Source organism: Ipomoea nil, unplaced genomic scaffold, assembly GCF_001879475.1.
Source record: "Ipomoea nil cultivar Tokyo-kokei standard unplaced genomic scaffold, Asagao_1.1 scaffold3069, whole genome shotgun sequence".
Taxonomy (NCBI): Eukaryota; Viridiplantae; Streptophyta; class Magnoliopsida; order Solanales; family Convolvulaceae; genus Ipomoea; species Ipomoea nil.
The window spans coordinates 4,337,307-4,351,693 of NW_017619497.1; the positions used below are offsets into that span (position 1 = coordinate 4,337,307).

General features: G+C 27.2%; 1 protein-coding gene across 2 annotated transcripts; it reads right to left on the bottom strand.

Annotated features, from left to right (window-relative positions):
* Window positions 1–12,481: 12,481 nt before the first annotated feature.
* LOC109164943 (myb-related protein 308-like) lies at window positions 12,482–14,361 on the bottom strand. 2 transcript variants are annotated; one of them, XM_019313506.1, is made up of 3 exons: window positions 14,093–14,360; window positions 12,722–13,459; window positions 12,660–12,679 (listed from the first exon to the last, which is right to left on the bottom strand). In XM_019313506.1, exons 1-2 carry the CDS (start codon window positions 14,223–14,225, stop codon window positions 12,741–12,743), a joined length of 852 nt encoding a protein of 283 aa, XP_019169051.1. In that variant the 5' UTR covers window positions 14,226–14,360; the 3' UTR covers window positions 12,660–12,679; window positions 12,722–12,740. The 2 variants fall into 2 exon arrangements, with proteins under 2 accessions (XP_019169050.1, XP_019169051.1); XM_019313505.1 differs by having other exon boundaries at window positions 12,482–13,459; window positions 14,093–14,361.
* Between the last annotated feature and the right edge of the window lie 26 nt (window positions 14,362–14,387).

Sequence of the window (14,387 nt, forward strand, 5' to 3'; positions counted from 1 at the left end):
TTTATATTCAAATTTATTAATTGATTATATTCGCTACATTGTCCTTACAATGTCTTTATTCAGTGAAAAACAAATTATTAATTATCAATAAATTAATTAAAAGAAATATTTTCATTAGTTATATTGTCTTTATTTTTTCTCAAATGTAAAAATTTTTACATTCAAATTCATCAATTGATTATATTCACTACATTATCTATTATCTTTTTTGTGCACTATTTTTCTAATTAAATATCAAAGTTATAACATAAAATAATGCTATATATTTATTTACCAAGTATTTTATTAATACCATGAAAAAATTAAAAAAATATAATTAATAAAGCCAACCATATTAACTACTTGAGAGATTTTGTGACAACGAGAGTATTCAAATCACACAACAAATTGAAGTGAGAACTACCTCGCAATGTCCTTGTTTGACAATCAGCAGTTAGCGGTTAACGTTAGCGGATTATACAAGCGGATTTGACTAGCGAATTTATTTAATTATTAACATTGGGTAGAAAAAATGACCGCGAAATTATTAAATCAAATGAATGGTTCATATTGTTCAGGTTTTAATTTTTTTCTTGTAAGATTTTCTAATTTATCCTTAATTATATGATTATCCATTTAACTTTTTCGTTAATTCACCGTTAGTCTAATTCTAATATTAAAGTCTAATATAGAATTATAACTACACCATTAATCTAATTCTAATATTAAAGTCTTAATAGAACTTAACCACAAATCCTAATGTCGGAATCTCCTCAAACAATATTAGTATATATTTCATATTTTATGCCCTAATTTTTATTTGTTCTCCCTTATGTCCCGTATTTGGTTTCAACCATACCTATACAATTATTTTATTGACAATTATAATCAATATTGACTATATTATCTTGAATTTGTAAACTTAGAATTACCTATTTAACCCGCACGGGCTTAGCTCATTGGTTTAGTGGTAGTATTTGGGAGAAGAGACCAAGGTTTGAACCTCAGCGCGGGCAATGCGGGGTGCGTACCAGCATTTGGTCCTGTCTGCTAAACCATTGAGTCACCGTGATTTACAACATCCCACAATGCTCTGTCGGGTCGGAGTGTGGGGGGGGGGGGCTTGGGGTTGGGAACTCAACCTTTGGGAGAAGAATTACCTATTTAAATACGCAAATTCAACCTTCAATTATCTATGCATGAACAATTTCAATATAATCTTGCCTTAATATACTTTAAAGTACTTATTTAAAAAAAAAACATTGGCCATTATCCCAATCGCGCAATGCGCGTAAAAAACTAGTAATATATATAAATTGAATAACAAACAAAAACAAAAAAAAAAAAAAAAACAAAACAAAAAAACAAAAAAATTTGAATAACAAAATATAAATTTTAATTTATATATACTATGAAATATATATGAATTTGATGGATAATGATGTTTTAATCATAATCATACCTTATATTTAGATTTTTATTTGAAATTATTAATTTATATTTGGTATGTGGTTATGGGGCAAATTATATCGTGCACCGCGCATCAAAACGACGTCGTTTTATTTAATGAAAAGAAACGGCATCTGTTTCCCGTTGTTCCGCATCCTTCTGCAAAAAGTAAGCCTGTTATTCAGTTTCATTTTGTATACACTGCAGTTTCAGTTCAACACAACTACAGTTTAATTTCGATATAACTACAGTTTCATTCGATATTTATAGACTCAAATATGTGAAAATGTTATTTTATTTTATATTATATACACTATAGTTTTATTAAAACACAACTACATGATCATTTTGATATAATTACAGCTTCATTGTACAATATACACTCAAATATGTGAAATGTTATTTAGTTTTATTTTAATTATATACACTGCAGTTTCAGTTCATCACAACTACAATATCATTTTGATATAACTGCAGTTTCATTTGATAATGGTCCTGTTTGGTAAAAAATTGCCCTATAGGCCAATTTTGACTTAATTGACCACTATTAATTGTTTGATTTAGTTAAAATATCAATATAAATGTTTGGTTAATTAACTTTTTGCAACTCCAAAAGGCTAAAATTCAAAAAGCTACTCCAAGCAACTTTTTCAATTAGCTTTTTGAGAAAAGAAATTATACCAATCAGCTAACAGCTAATTTATCAAACACTTTTTTACAATCAGCTAATGTTATCAACTATTTATACCCTCAACTTAACACAATCAGCTAACAGTTAACAGCTATCAGCTAACAACCATTTTACCAAACAGGGTCAATATAAAAATAATACGTGAGGCAGTGTCGGATTAGATATACTGTAGTGCCAGTTTAGATACACTGTAGTGTCAATTGGTAATTAACATACAAAAAAATGCGGGCTCCGTTAACACTAAGAACGTGCCGTTTCTTTACTTAAAGAAACGGTGCTGTTTTGACCGCGGTGCACCCGATATAACGACCCTGGTTATGGGCTTTGGGTTGAAAAACTGATGGGATGGTTTGCATCTAGATTTAGGGGATTAATTTCTTTATGCTTTTTATAATCAACTAGTATTTGCGCCCGTGCGATGCACGGAATAGATTTGTTGTAATATATTAAAAATATTTGGACTGCTATATAATTTTTTAAATTAGAACATCAAATATTATATAGTGCAATTTAAGATGTGATTCGAATCATTTATGTGTTTTGATGTTATCATTGCTTGATTTTGAGCAAATAATTGCTCAAAGTAATAGCTAATATGTAGATGTACGCATGCAGTGCTGTAATTTTGAAGATTTTATTTATCATCATTTAGTATTTTTTATAAATTTGACAAATGTGCTCGTTCTCTAGCAACTCAGTTATAGCAATGAATTGCTATCTTAATTCATTTGCATATATGGAAGATATATTTTTTATTGTCTAGATATATAGCAATTTTGTCATTTAAAAAAACATAATGTCACCGATTGTATTTACACATTATTGAAACCTTTTATAGACGACATTGGTAGTCCCAACACAATTTTGTTCATCCTCGTCTAGAGCTAACATCTTCCGTCCATCAGGACATGTTACTCGGGTGAAAATATATAATGGTAGAATATCACTCAATTAGTGTTCCCTTAATTTTTTTAGTCAATTAGTAATATCATATTCATTTTCAACAAATTATTCTTTTTTTATTTTTAGCCAATTAGAATATCAGATTCATTTTCAGCCAATTATTTTTTTTATTATTTTCAGTCAATTAGAATATTAAATGCATTGATATTTTTACTTAATTTTCGCTCCATTTTTAATTGATGATGTAGATATTATTATTGAAATATTTCCGTTCCATTTTTAATTTACCTTTATTATTGTTTAAAATATGCATTAACTATTGAAGTTGTAGAATATAATTATTAAAATATTTTCGTTTAATTTAAATTTATGCTTCATTTTTAATTATAATGCAATGATCTGACCATTTGTTTTTTTAGTCAATTATGGATCATTAATATCAAATTTTTTTTTTATATTTTCAGTCAATTAGTTAATTAGAATATAAATGCAATGATATTTTTACTATTGATAATGTAGAATATTATTATTGAAATATTTCCTTTTCATTTTTAATTTTCCTTTACTTGATGATGTAGAATATTATTATTGAAATATTTTCGTTTCATTTTTAATTTCCATTCTATTGTTTGAAAATGTGAAACATTTATGATATAATTGTTATTTGATTTATTCTACTGTGTAATATTATTGTCATAAATTAAAATTCAAGAATTTGACAGTTTCTTTTTCCATTTTATTCAATTATGGATAGTTTTTTTATTTTCAGTCAATTATTAATATTCATTTCATTTTCAATGTATTATAATTATTAGTCAATTATACTAAAAGTGCATTTGGAAATCCAAAAACAAAAAGTAAGTATAATTTATTTTGTGCTAATAATATTATACCTTAAGTATAAAAATATGTATATAGATTATCATAAAATTATCATAAAAATTACACAGAAGAAGGTGATGAGAATTACCATAAATAATTATTAAGTAATAATATAAATTATGAAGACATGCATAATTTATTTTGTACTAATGTATATAATGTTATTAGTACAAAATCAATTATACTTTATAATATTATAAGGTATAATATTATGGCAAGTATAATTGATTTTGTACAAATAATATTATACCTTTATATATATATATATATATATATATATATATATATATATATATATATATATATATACACATAATAGAATGATAATAGTTACACATAATAGAATGATAATATATTTTGTACTAATAATATTACACCTTTTAAATATAAAATAAAAATATTAGGCAATTCTGTTAATAAATAATTAATATTTTGATACATTAATTTTAGCTAGGAAATAATTAGGCTGGAAATAATTATAATAAAATAGTATGCAATATGAATGTCATGAAAATGAATTTTTGAGATCCAACTTTCAGTCTTGGGATCACTCATTCAAAAACATTCCTTCCCATGTCTTTTTCCTGGCTTGCACCGCCTTCCCTCCTCTAATTTCCGGTGGGTTTCCTATTCCACTAAGACGCTTTTATATTTTCAATTAATTAATAATATCAGTTTTCTTTTTCAATTTACATTTACTATTGTTTGAGTGGAAATTTTACAAAGGAGGATTTTTAATTTATTAATAGTATAGATAGATTTAAATTTTAACGGTAAATTACATAAATAATTATTATTAACATTATTATTATTATTATTATTATTATTATTATTATATACATATTAAATTTTAATTGTAAATAATATTTGTATCCAATAGTAATAAAATGAGTTTGATAAAAAGGAATGCTTCTTGAGTGTGGGAGCAGAGCAACCTCTCAAAGTGAGGGGGGTTCCTTGTGCGCAGTGAGCACCGATCTAGTCTCTGTGGTTCATGTTCAGTTGAGTCACCATGATTTACATTTCCCAAATGCTCTTAGGGTTGGGGTTCAACCTTTTGGAAGAATGAGTTTGATAGAAAGTAAAGTACGTAATGAAAACATTATTATTATTATTATTATTATTATTATTATTATTATTATTATTATTATTACTATTATGGTAATAATATCACGGTGAATATTTGTTGGAGACTAAAATGGAGTAACCATATGATGATTGTCAAAATGCCATATTACTCATTAGTCAATATAAATAGATATAGGTACTCAATATAAATACCATATTATGCAATATTATCAATTAATAGGTTTTAATTAATTTCTAGCTTACCAAATAAGATTTATTAATTATTTGACAAATAAAATATTTAATTAATGTGGTAAAAAAGTTTGGGTGAAATAATGAAGTAGGGGAATTATATATATATATATATATATATATATATATATATATATATATATATATATATATATTAATATTAATATTCAAGTATTAATATATTTTATTTTTATTTTTTAATCAATTATTAATATTCATTTCATTTTGTGCATTTTAGTCAGTTTAAAATATTTTTAATTTTCAATCGATTATTAATAGTCATTTCCTATTTCAATTGGCATAAATTTTGTGTCGTTTTTATTCTCAGTTAATAATTATTTTTGTAATATTCTTTTAAATACTATTATTTCACCTATGGACATGCATGTGTGGGTAAATGAATATTCAAAGGAATGTAAACCCATTAAATCTTTCAATTTAAACAAAAGACATACATTTAAAATGTAAATTTTTAAATATAAAATCTATATGCTTATTCGTGCAATTTACTGAATATGTTTATTACTAATTAATTATTTTACCAATTATATTATAAAATACCATACATATTATTACCAATTATGCTATTATGTTATTACCTAATTAATATTTTTTGTACACGATTTTAACAATAGAATATTTAATTAATTGACTACAAAACTTAGAGCGGAAAAATGAAATAGGAAGATTTTATCAATATATATATTAGGTATTATTTCTATAATTAAGTTATAATATTATTAAATCAAAATTATTTAAAATATATAGATTCACATTAAGGAAGATCTTATTAATTTTAGATATTAAAATTATATATTTATATTAAAGGTGAAATTATAAATAATTCAGTTTCAATAAGTTTAGTTATTTCGTAAATTATATATGGTTAGTAATGAATATTTTATATATTAGATTATGCTTATAAATGCTTTATCCGTATTAACCATCACTATATTAGATTAATATATAATTATTTTAATATAATATATAATTAAATATAAACATATAGTTAATATTTATTCAATATTATTATGAAAGTATTACAATTATAAATTGATAATTATAGCTTTGTATATGAAAAATATAGAAACTTAAATAATTTAAATCAAAATTATTAAAATCAATGTGTCTACAGTACAAAATAAATTATACATGATTTACCAAGTGGCTTGTAGTCCACTGGTATCCGGTTGGCCCCTTATGTGGGATGTCTTAGGTTTGAGCCTTGGTGAAGGCGTAGATAGTATATGTGGGTGTCCCTCTTCCTTTGTAATAAAAAAAAAAAATTATACATTTAATTTAATAATTAATTATTAATATAATTGCCTAATATAAATTTACAATTATTAATAATTATTCGTGGTAATTATTAGGCATTAGAAAAATAAAAAGAATAGTATGATATCTTACATAAGGCAAATTGATATAAAATTTAATCTAGAATTATGGTAGGAATAGGAAAAATAGGAAATAATATATTATATTAAGAATTGTATTACCATATTTTATTATACAATTGTTGTACACAAAAGAATTTTATATTTATTAATAGTATAGAAAAATTTAATTTCATTAGATTTTAAATAAATGTTGCCATAATTATATGTAGTAATTTGTCATATAAAAATTTCTTACTTTAATAATATTAATCATATGATAATAGATTCTATTAATAAAAAATAAAATCATCCGTGCATAACACAAAGAGAACAATAAAAAAACACCATGAGATACTCAGTACTTAAAACACAACTCACAATATATATATATATATATATATATATATATATATATATATATATATATATATATATATATATATATATATATATATATATATTTAAAAAAAAAAACATTGAATGGAACAAATAACCCATACTCTAAAAAAAATAAAAATTGGTTTTTATAAGAATTTAATTACAGGAAATCTAAGTTTAGGTCAATCAAAACAAAAAACACTAAAGGGTACTTTCAAGTATGCACATATAGAAATATTTTAATCTATTGGCCTTCAATTACTTCTTAGAGTAAGAAGAAGTATCTTCATTAGATGAAGATGAATCACTTTCCACCACCTTGTTATGAATGTTGCCATCGACTTAATTTTTTTTTTCCTTCTCTATAACTTGTTTAAAAACAGTGAACTCGGGTAATATCTCTTACTGACTCCGTAACCATTGCATCACACAAATAACAAAAACCATGCCTGAAAATAAAATATATAAAAAATATTACAAAATTATTGTTTTAAACAAAGCAATAATACAAAAAATACATATACTACAAAATACAATTTTTTTTTTTAAAAACAACAATTAAAAACAAATCCATAATAAAGAATGTAAATAAAAAAATAATAACTTTTTTTCGCAAAGATAGAAATAGATAGAAGAGAAATTGTACATTTAATGTCTTGAAATATGCATATTAGTTTGAGCAGCTATTGAACCACAATGATTAAATTGGTGATGAGAGAGTCATCTGCAATGTAAAATGAAGACTTTAATTTTTTTTAGTCATCAATTCATTGTATTTATAGGTGAAAAATATGAGAATTATAAATTTGTAAGATTTTTCAAAAGGAAATTGTATTTATTTATTTAAGGTATTGCCATAATTAATTTATTATATTGATGATCATAATCAAGTCATTATATTAATATTTCTAATTAATTTTATTACTAATTAATTCATAATATAGATAGATAGATTGGTATTGATATTATTATTAATCTTTAAATTCATATAACGCAGAATATATATGAATTTACGTAAATCTATATATAATAGCAAATTGTAATTGTTATTATTTAATACTAAACTTTACCAAATTAATCTTTCCATATAAACTTCACACGGAGAATATATATGTTATTTAATGCTAAACTTTACCAAATTATTATTTCCATATAAACTTCACACGGAGTATATATAAAAGTAACCCCCTTCTGTTTCAAATTTACTACTAACTTTTTTACAAATTATTATTAGTATTATTAATTGGTAATTTTTTTCCCTTTTTATTATTACTTTTTTTTTTATATACTAATATGTGAATGGAGTAACACAAAATCTGAAATTGTATTTGTTATTTATTTCTTCTTTTTAAATAATCATTGTTTTTGTGTTTTACACAAATTTAGAAAAAATCAAATATAGTGAGATTTTTAATAGGTTAAACAAACACTCTACTCAAGTTGATATATATATATATATATATATATATATATATATATATATATATATTGATTATAAAAATGCTGTAAAATGAACTCTGTTTGTTAAAAAAAAAAACATAGAAACTTGAATGACATGTACAAATCTCGAAATCAACATACTAACTCTAAGTTTCAAAAAATCTTACAAAATTATCAAAATTACCGTCTTTATCATCCTCGGTCGCATCTCTACAATCTTCCATAAAAACTAAACCAATAGGGTTCTGTTACAAATGCTCTTCCTCCTCAATTTTCTTTTGTGGAAGCAGAGTCTCCTTAAGTATCTTCAAACTCATACCAGACGATATAAACTGCAAAATATATTGAAGTACGTGAGAATATAGTTAAAAAAATGTAGAAAATTCATACAAAAAGAAAGCAGAGAGATGAGTCTGAGATTCTTTGATTGAAGAAGCCCTTGTATTTATAGGTAGAAAATACTAATTCAAAAGGAAAGTATAATAATTTATTTATTTAAGGGAAAATATAATAATTTATTTATTTAATTATTATTATTTATTTAATTTCCATTTGACATTTACTTACCAAATAAGTTTTACTACAAAAGTTTTGGGGGGAAAATTTGTTAGGAGGATTTTACTTTTATATATATATAGATTTGACCCTGGTTATGGGCTTTGGGTTGAAAAACTGATGGGATGGTTTGCATCTAGATTTAGGGGATTAATTTCTTTATGCTTTTTATAATCAATTTTTCATTAATGTGCACAGCTTAGGGGACCTATTTTTTAAAGGGGAAATCACACTTTTGATCCTTCAATTAGTGCCCAAAATGTAATGTGATTCTCACTTTTTAATTTGGATAGACTTGGTCCTTTAATTATTTCACCGTTAGTCAATTTAGTCATTTTGTGAGTTAATCCGTTTAACACCGTTCACAGAAGGACTAAATTGATTAACGGTAAAATAATTGGGGGACTAATTCTGTCCAAATTGGGAAGTGCAGATCACATTGCATATGGGGCACTAATTGAGGGACCAAAAGTGCGATTTTCTCTAAATAAAATTTACATTAGTTATATATATAATTTGGGAAAATTTCACTTTTGGTCCCTCAATTAGTGCCCATATACAATGTGATCCTCACTTTCCAATTTGGACAGAATTGGTCCCTCAATTATTCCACCGTTAGTCAATTTAGTTCTTCTATGAATTAATCCGTTTAACACCGTTCACAGAAGAACTAAATTGACTAACAAATCATCGAATGCTAAAAATTACGGAGTAGTTTTTAAGTTGTATAAATACCTTGAAAAACGATTTACAAAGGGTTCAAAATCTTTTACATTCAAAGCAATAATTTTCTAGTTTCAGATCAATTTTGGACAGTTGTCCACTCTCATGTCAAATAATCAACATATTTCTAAAATTCAATTTTTTTATATAATATTAAGTTTAGTATAAATTAGTATATAAAATTTATATATTTAGAAAATTAAAAATGCTATTAAAAATAAATTTAAAAATAATAAGAAAATATTAAAAAAATATATGCAAAGGAGAAATAGTTGGTTTAATAATTTTTTTTTTTTTTTTTAAAGTAAGATATAGGTTGGTTCGGTTGCATGAATACTTAGCTTGTGGGTCCGATCTGAGTTGTCATCCTTACTCTTATGGAGTATATGTTAATTACGTGTACAAAACATAAATTCTACGCATAGGACTCCAGGCCAAAAGAAGGAACTTGGGAATAGGAAAGATTTATTACAACTTCAAAACTTACTATACCACTGTAACCAGTTTCATGATGTTCTAACAAATTCTCAGTTTTACAATTAAAAAGAAAGAGAAAAACTAATAAATACACATCCATCATAAGCTATATATACATACCACATATCATGATTATATATGCATGCATGATTATAAAATCTTGATCTGTCCTATGTATATATAGCTTATGATGGATATGTATTGATCATGATTTTATGTGCCATGGCCAGATTTTAGGGCGTGCAAGATAGGCAACAGCACAGGGCCTCAATTTTTAGAGGGCCTAATATTTACACCGTTCATAGTTATTTGAAATAAAAACAATATATTTTACATTAGAAAATATGATTTTTGCATTCAACTAGCCGGTGTTACACCGTTCATACTTATTTGAAATAAAAATCATATATTTTAAATTATTAATTTTAAAGATGTACTTATACTATTGGTAGGACCTCATTTATTTATAAGAACGGGACCACCAAAAAAAAAAAAAACCAACCCTATTATGTGCGTGCATGCATGCATGATACAATATAAAATGCAACCATGCAATATAATCATCACCCTACCTCCTATTAACCTAATTTCAGTATTATTGGTCGTAAGACAGAGACTGTACGCATAGTCCAATTTATGTACGGTACCATATCATTCAAATTTCCAATATGCTCTGTAATGATCGTACGGCACAACCAGTTAGCCACGTTTTTTTTTTTTTTTTTTTTTTTTTTTGGATTTGTTACAGTATTTATTTTTTTTTTTTGAACCAGTATTTATTTTATTTTAAGTATGATAATCTATTTTGTTTGGTTGTAAATAGTAAGTGGAATCAAATTAATTAATTAATTAATTAATTGCGGAGTAAAATAAAAGTAAATAAATATATAAAAATATTTAACACACACACATATATATATATAGGGATGAGTTCTGGTGCGGAGATATGCTCCCAGGTGAAAAATGGGATTAGATCTGAACCGTTGATCAAATCTAGATCAACGACTCAAATCAATAAAAATTAAATAAAAAAAAGCGCGCGTCCTCAAATGCATCCATCTTCTTCATATTTACTCCAAAAGATAACAACTCTACTATTTGTTATTATATTGCTATCAATCATATTTTTTTTTTCTTTTGAATTAGATCATTTTGATCTTGGGAACCAAAACTGAAAAAATACACTGTATTGTTGAATGAAAAAAAACTGTAAAAATGACGCACCATATTAAGAAGGAAAACAATGCATCTTAAGAAGTAAAATCACGTACCTAAAGCTTTAGACTGACGCACCTTAAAAAAGGAAAACAACATACCTTAAAGACAGAAAAACACGCACCTAAAGCTTTAGGCCGACACACCTTAAGTTTCAACAATTGACGCACCTTAAGCACACAAACCACGCACCTTAAGAAGGAAAACCACGCACCTTAAAAAAGAAACCACGCACTTAAAGCTTTAGAATGACGCACTTAAGTTTTCAAAAATTAACACACCTTAAGCACACAACACAAAAACCATGCACCTTAAGCACAAAAATCACGTACCTTAAGAAGAAAAATCACGCACATTAAATTTGACCTAGATGCAAAAAGAACAAATTATCACTGCACTTTTTTTTAATCATTATCAATCCTAGACGTACGTTGATTTATGCAAGATCAATGGCTCTCATCTCACCGCTCCTCCGCACTGGGGTGCACCATCTGCATTTGAACCTAATTATATATATATATATATATATATATATATATATATATATATATATATATATATATATTATTAAAATTTCATATTTAATGAATGGACAATGACCTTTTATTTTTATTTTTATTTTTTTCTCCCTTATTTTTTATTTCATTCTTCAAAAGTGGGGTAAAATGGTAATATTTTTTGCAATTACTAAAGGATTTGATTCCAATAGTAGCATAACAAACGTAGGCAAACAAACATGGTAATGTGTATCGTCAAAATCCATAGTAAGGTGCAAAAGTCCACAACCAAACACACCCTTATTTTTTTCATACGACTAAGGGAACCCCGAGCCACTAACTTATATTGGGTAAATCAGACCCTAGCAGTTAAACAAACATAAGAAGGCAAATCAATATAGATTGTCCATAGGTTACTGACTCAAACTAAAAAGGTCAGTAAATACTAGATGGTTTTTACTGTGAGTCAAACTTGTACATAGCTGACCAGCCGACTCAAATAATACACTTCATTTTCAAAGTTTTTTGCAAATTCTTTTTTTAAACAAAATTAAGGTTTTAATTTTAAATATTACTCCGTACTTCACTATTTGAAACAACATCAAATATGTCTATCATTTTCCGATATCATTGGCAGGAAGCAGACATAGATTGGGGTTTTATCCACACATATGGGAACAGCTGGTGAATCAATTCGATATTTGGTACCATCAATCAAATCAACATGAATATAATGAAAGTCAACAACACTTGTCCCATGCACTGTGAACACCCTTTGCCAAAAACAAATTAAAGAGAGAGAGAGAGAAGATGAAATTCAAACTTTACAAATAAAAGTGTGTTGAATATAAATCAGGACGAACATGTTTGAAGACAACAATCCTCTGAGAGAAGCTGTAGATACTCATCATACACCTTCTCCATCAAAGTGTCACTGGTGGGCAGTGAATATCTGGCCGAAAGATCACAGCCGTCCATATAATCATCCAACAGATCATCTCCAACCTCGTACAAATGCCATGGAATAACCGTCAACTCTTCTCCATTATTGTTGTTGTTGCCGTTATCGTTAAGAGTAGCTTTATTATTACCTGAACTACTGGAGGCTGCACTCGTCGCCAGATCATCAAAGCTGTAATTTCTTGCGAACCCGGTCGAAAGCCGGATCGGTCTCGGTGCATATACCTTGATCATCTCCGGTCGATCTTGAATTCCGTTTCCGACGTCCGGTTTACTCACGTGCCTGAGCTTTTTTCTCTTCTCGCTCCGGGTTTTATCCGGTTTGGCTGTCTTCTTCTTCTTCTTCGGGATTGTTCTGGAAGTTTTACGCGGTTTGGATTCGAACCCTGCACTCTTGAGCTTCTTGAGGAGGTGAGTGTTCCAGTAGTTCTTGATCTCGTTATCGGTCCGACCGGGCAACCGACCGGCAATGAGCGACCACCGGTTCCCGATAAGGGAGTGGAGGCGTACTATGAGATCATCTTCTTCAGGGGTGAAGTTTCCTCTCTTGATCCCTGGCCTCAAGTAATTCATCCATCTCAGTCTGCAACTTTTCCCACATCTTAGCAACCCTGTGTGTGTGTTTTCATGAACATATTAGTCATCTATAGCAGTGATAAAAGGACATGCATAATTGAAAGACGACATGAAGGCAACCCTAATCAGGTTGACTTGTTAACTACAAAGTTACAAGTTCAATTTTTAAGGGAGGGATCTGAATTTCTTGATTTGAACGAATTGAATCAGCTGATTTACTGCCGAATACGGTCAGAAATTTGAATTTATCCCTACTGGGATAGTGGCTACAAGGTTTCACCCGTCACCCAAAGGCTTCTAACCTATGATTTATCATCTGATGTATGTTTCGTTTTAAATAAAAACATACATACATTTATATATTAATTACTCACTTCGTTCCATTTTATGTGTCTGGTTCGGTTAACGAGACTTGACTTGAAGTTATTTTTCATCTAATTTTTTATAATATTAAGTTTAGTATTTGTATACAAAATTTATATATTTAGAAACTACATTAAAAGTACTATTAAACACATGCAACAAATCAAATTTAAAAATAAGTAAAGAATACTAAAGAAAATAAACAAAGAAAAAAGATTTAGTTTGATCAATGAACAATAAGTAGGACAGATAAAATGAGACAGAGAGAGTAAATAATAGTATGGTGAGTATATATGAAAAATTACCAGCATTCTTGGGGAGTGATCTCCAATGGCCTACACCATGGTGTTGAATGTAAGTAGTAAGCATGGAGTCTTCTTTAGCAGACCAAGGGCCTTTTTTCAACCCAACTTTAGAACAACAAGGAGCTCTTCCCATTTCTTCTTATCGATCTTCTTCGAGAGATGGGAAATGAAATGAAAGAGTTTTAGTTGCAGAGGGAGAGAAGGGGGGATTATTATAAATAAGGTGGTGATCGAAACAAGTCGTGCTCAGCTCCTTTGCGAACCACTAGTGCATTTAGTTGGGTCGTTGGGAAGC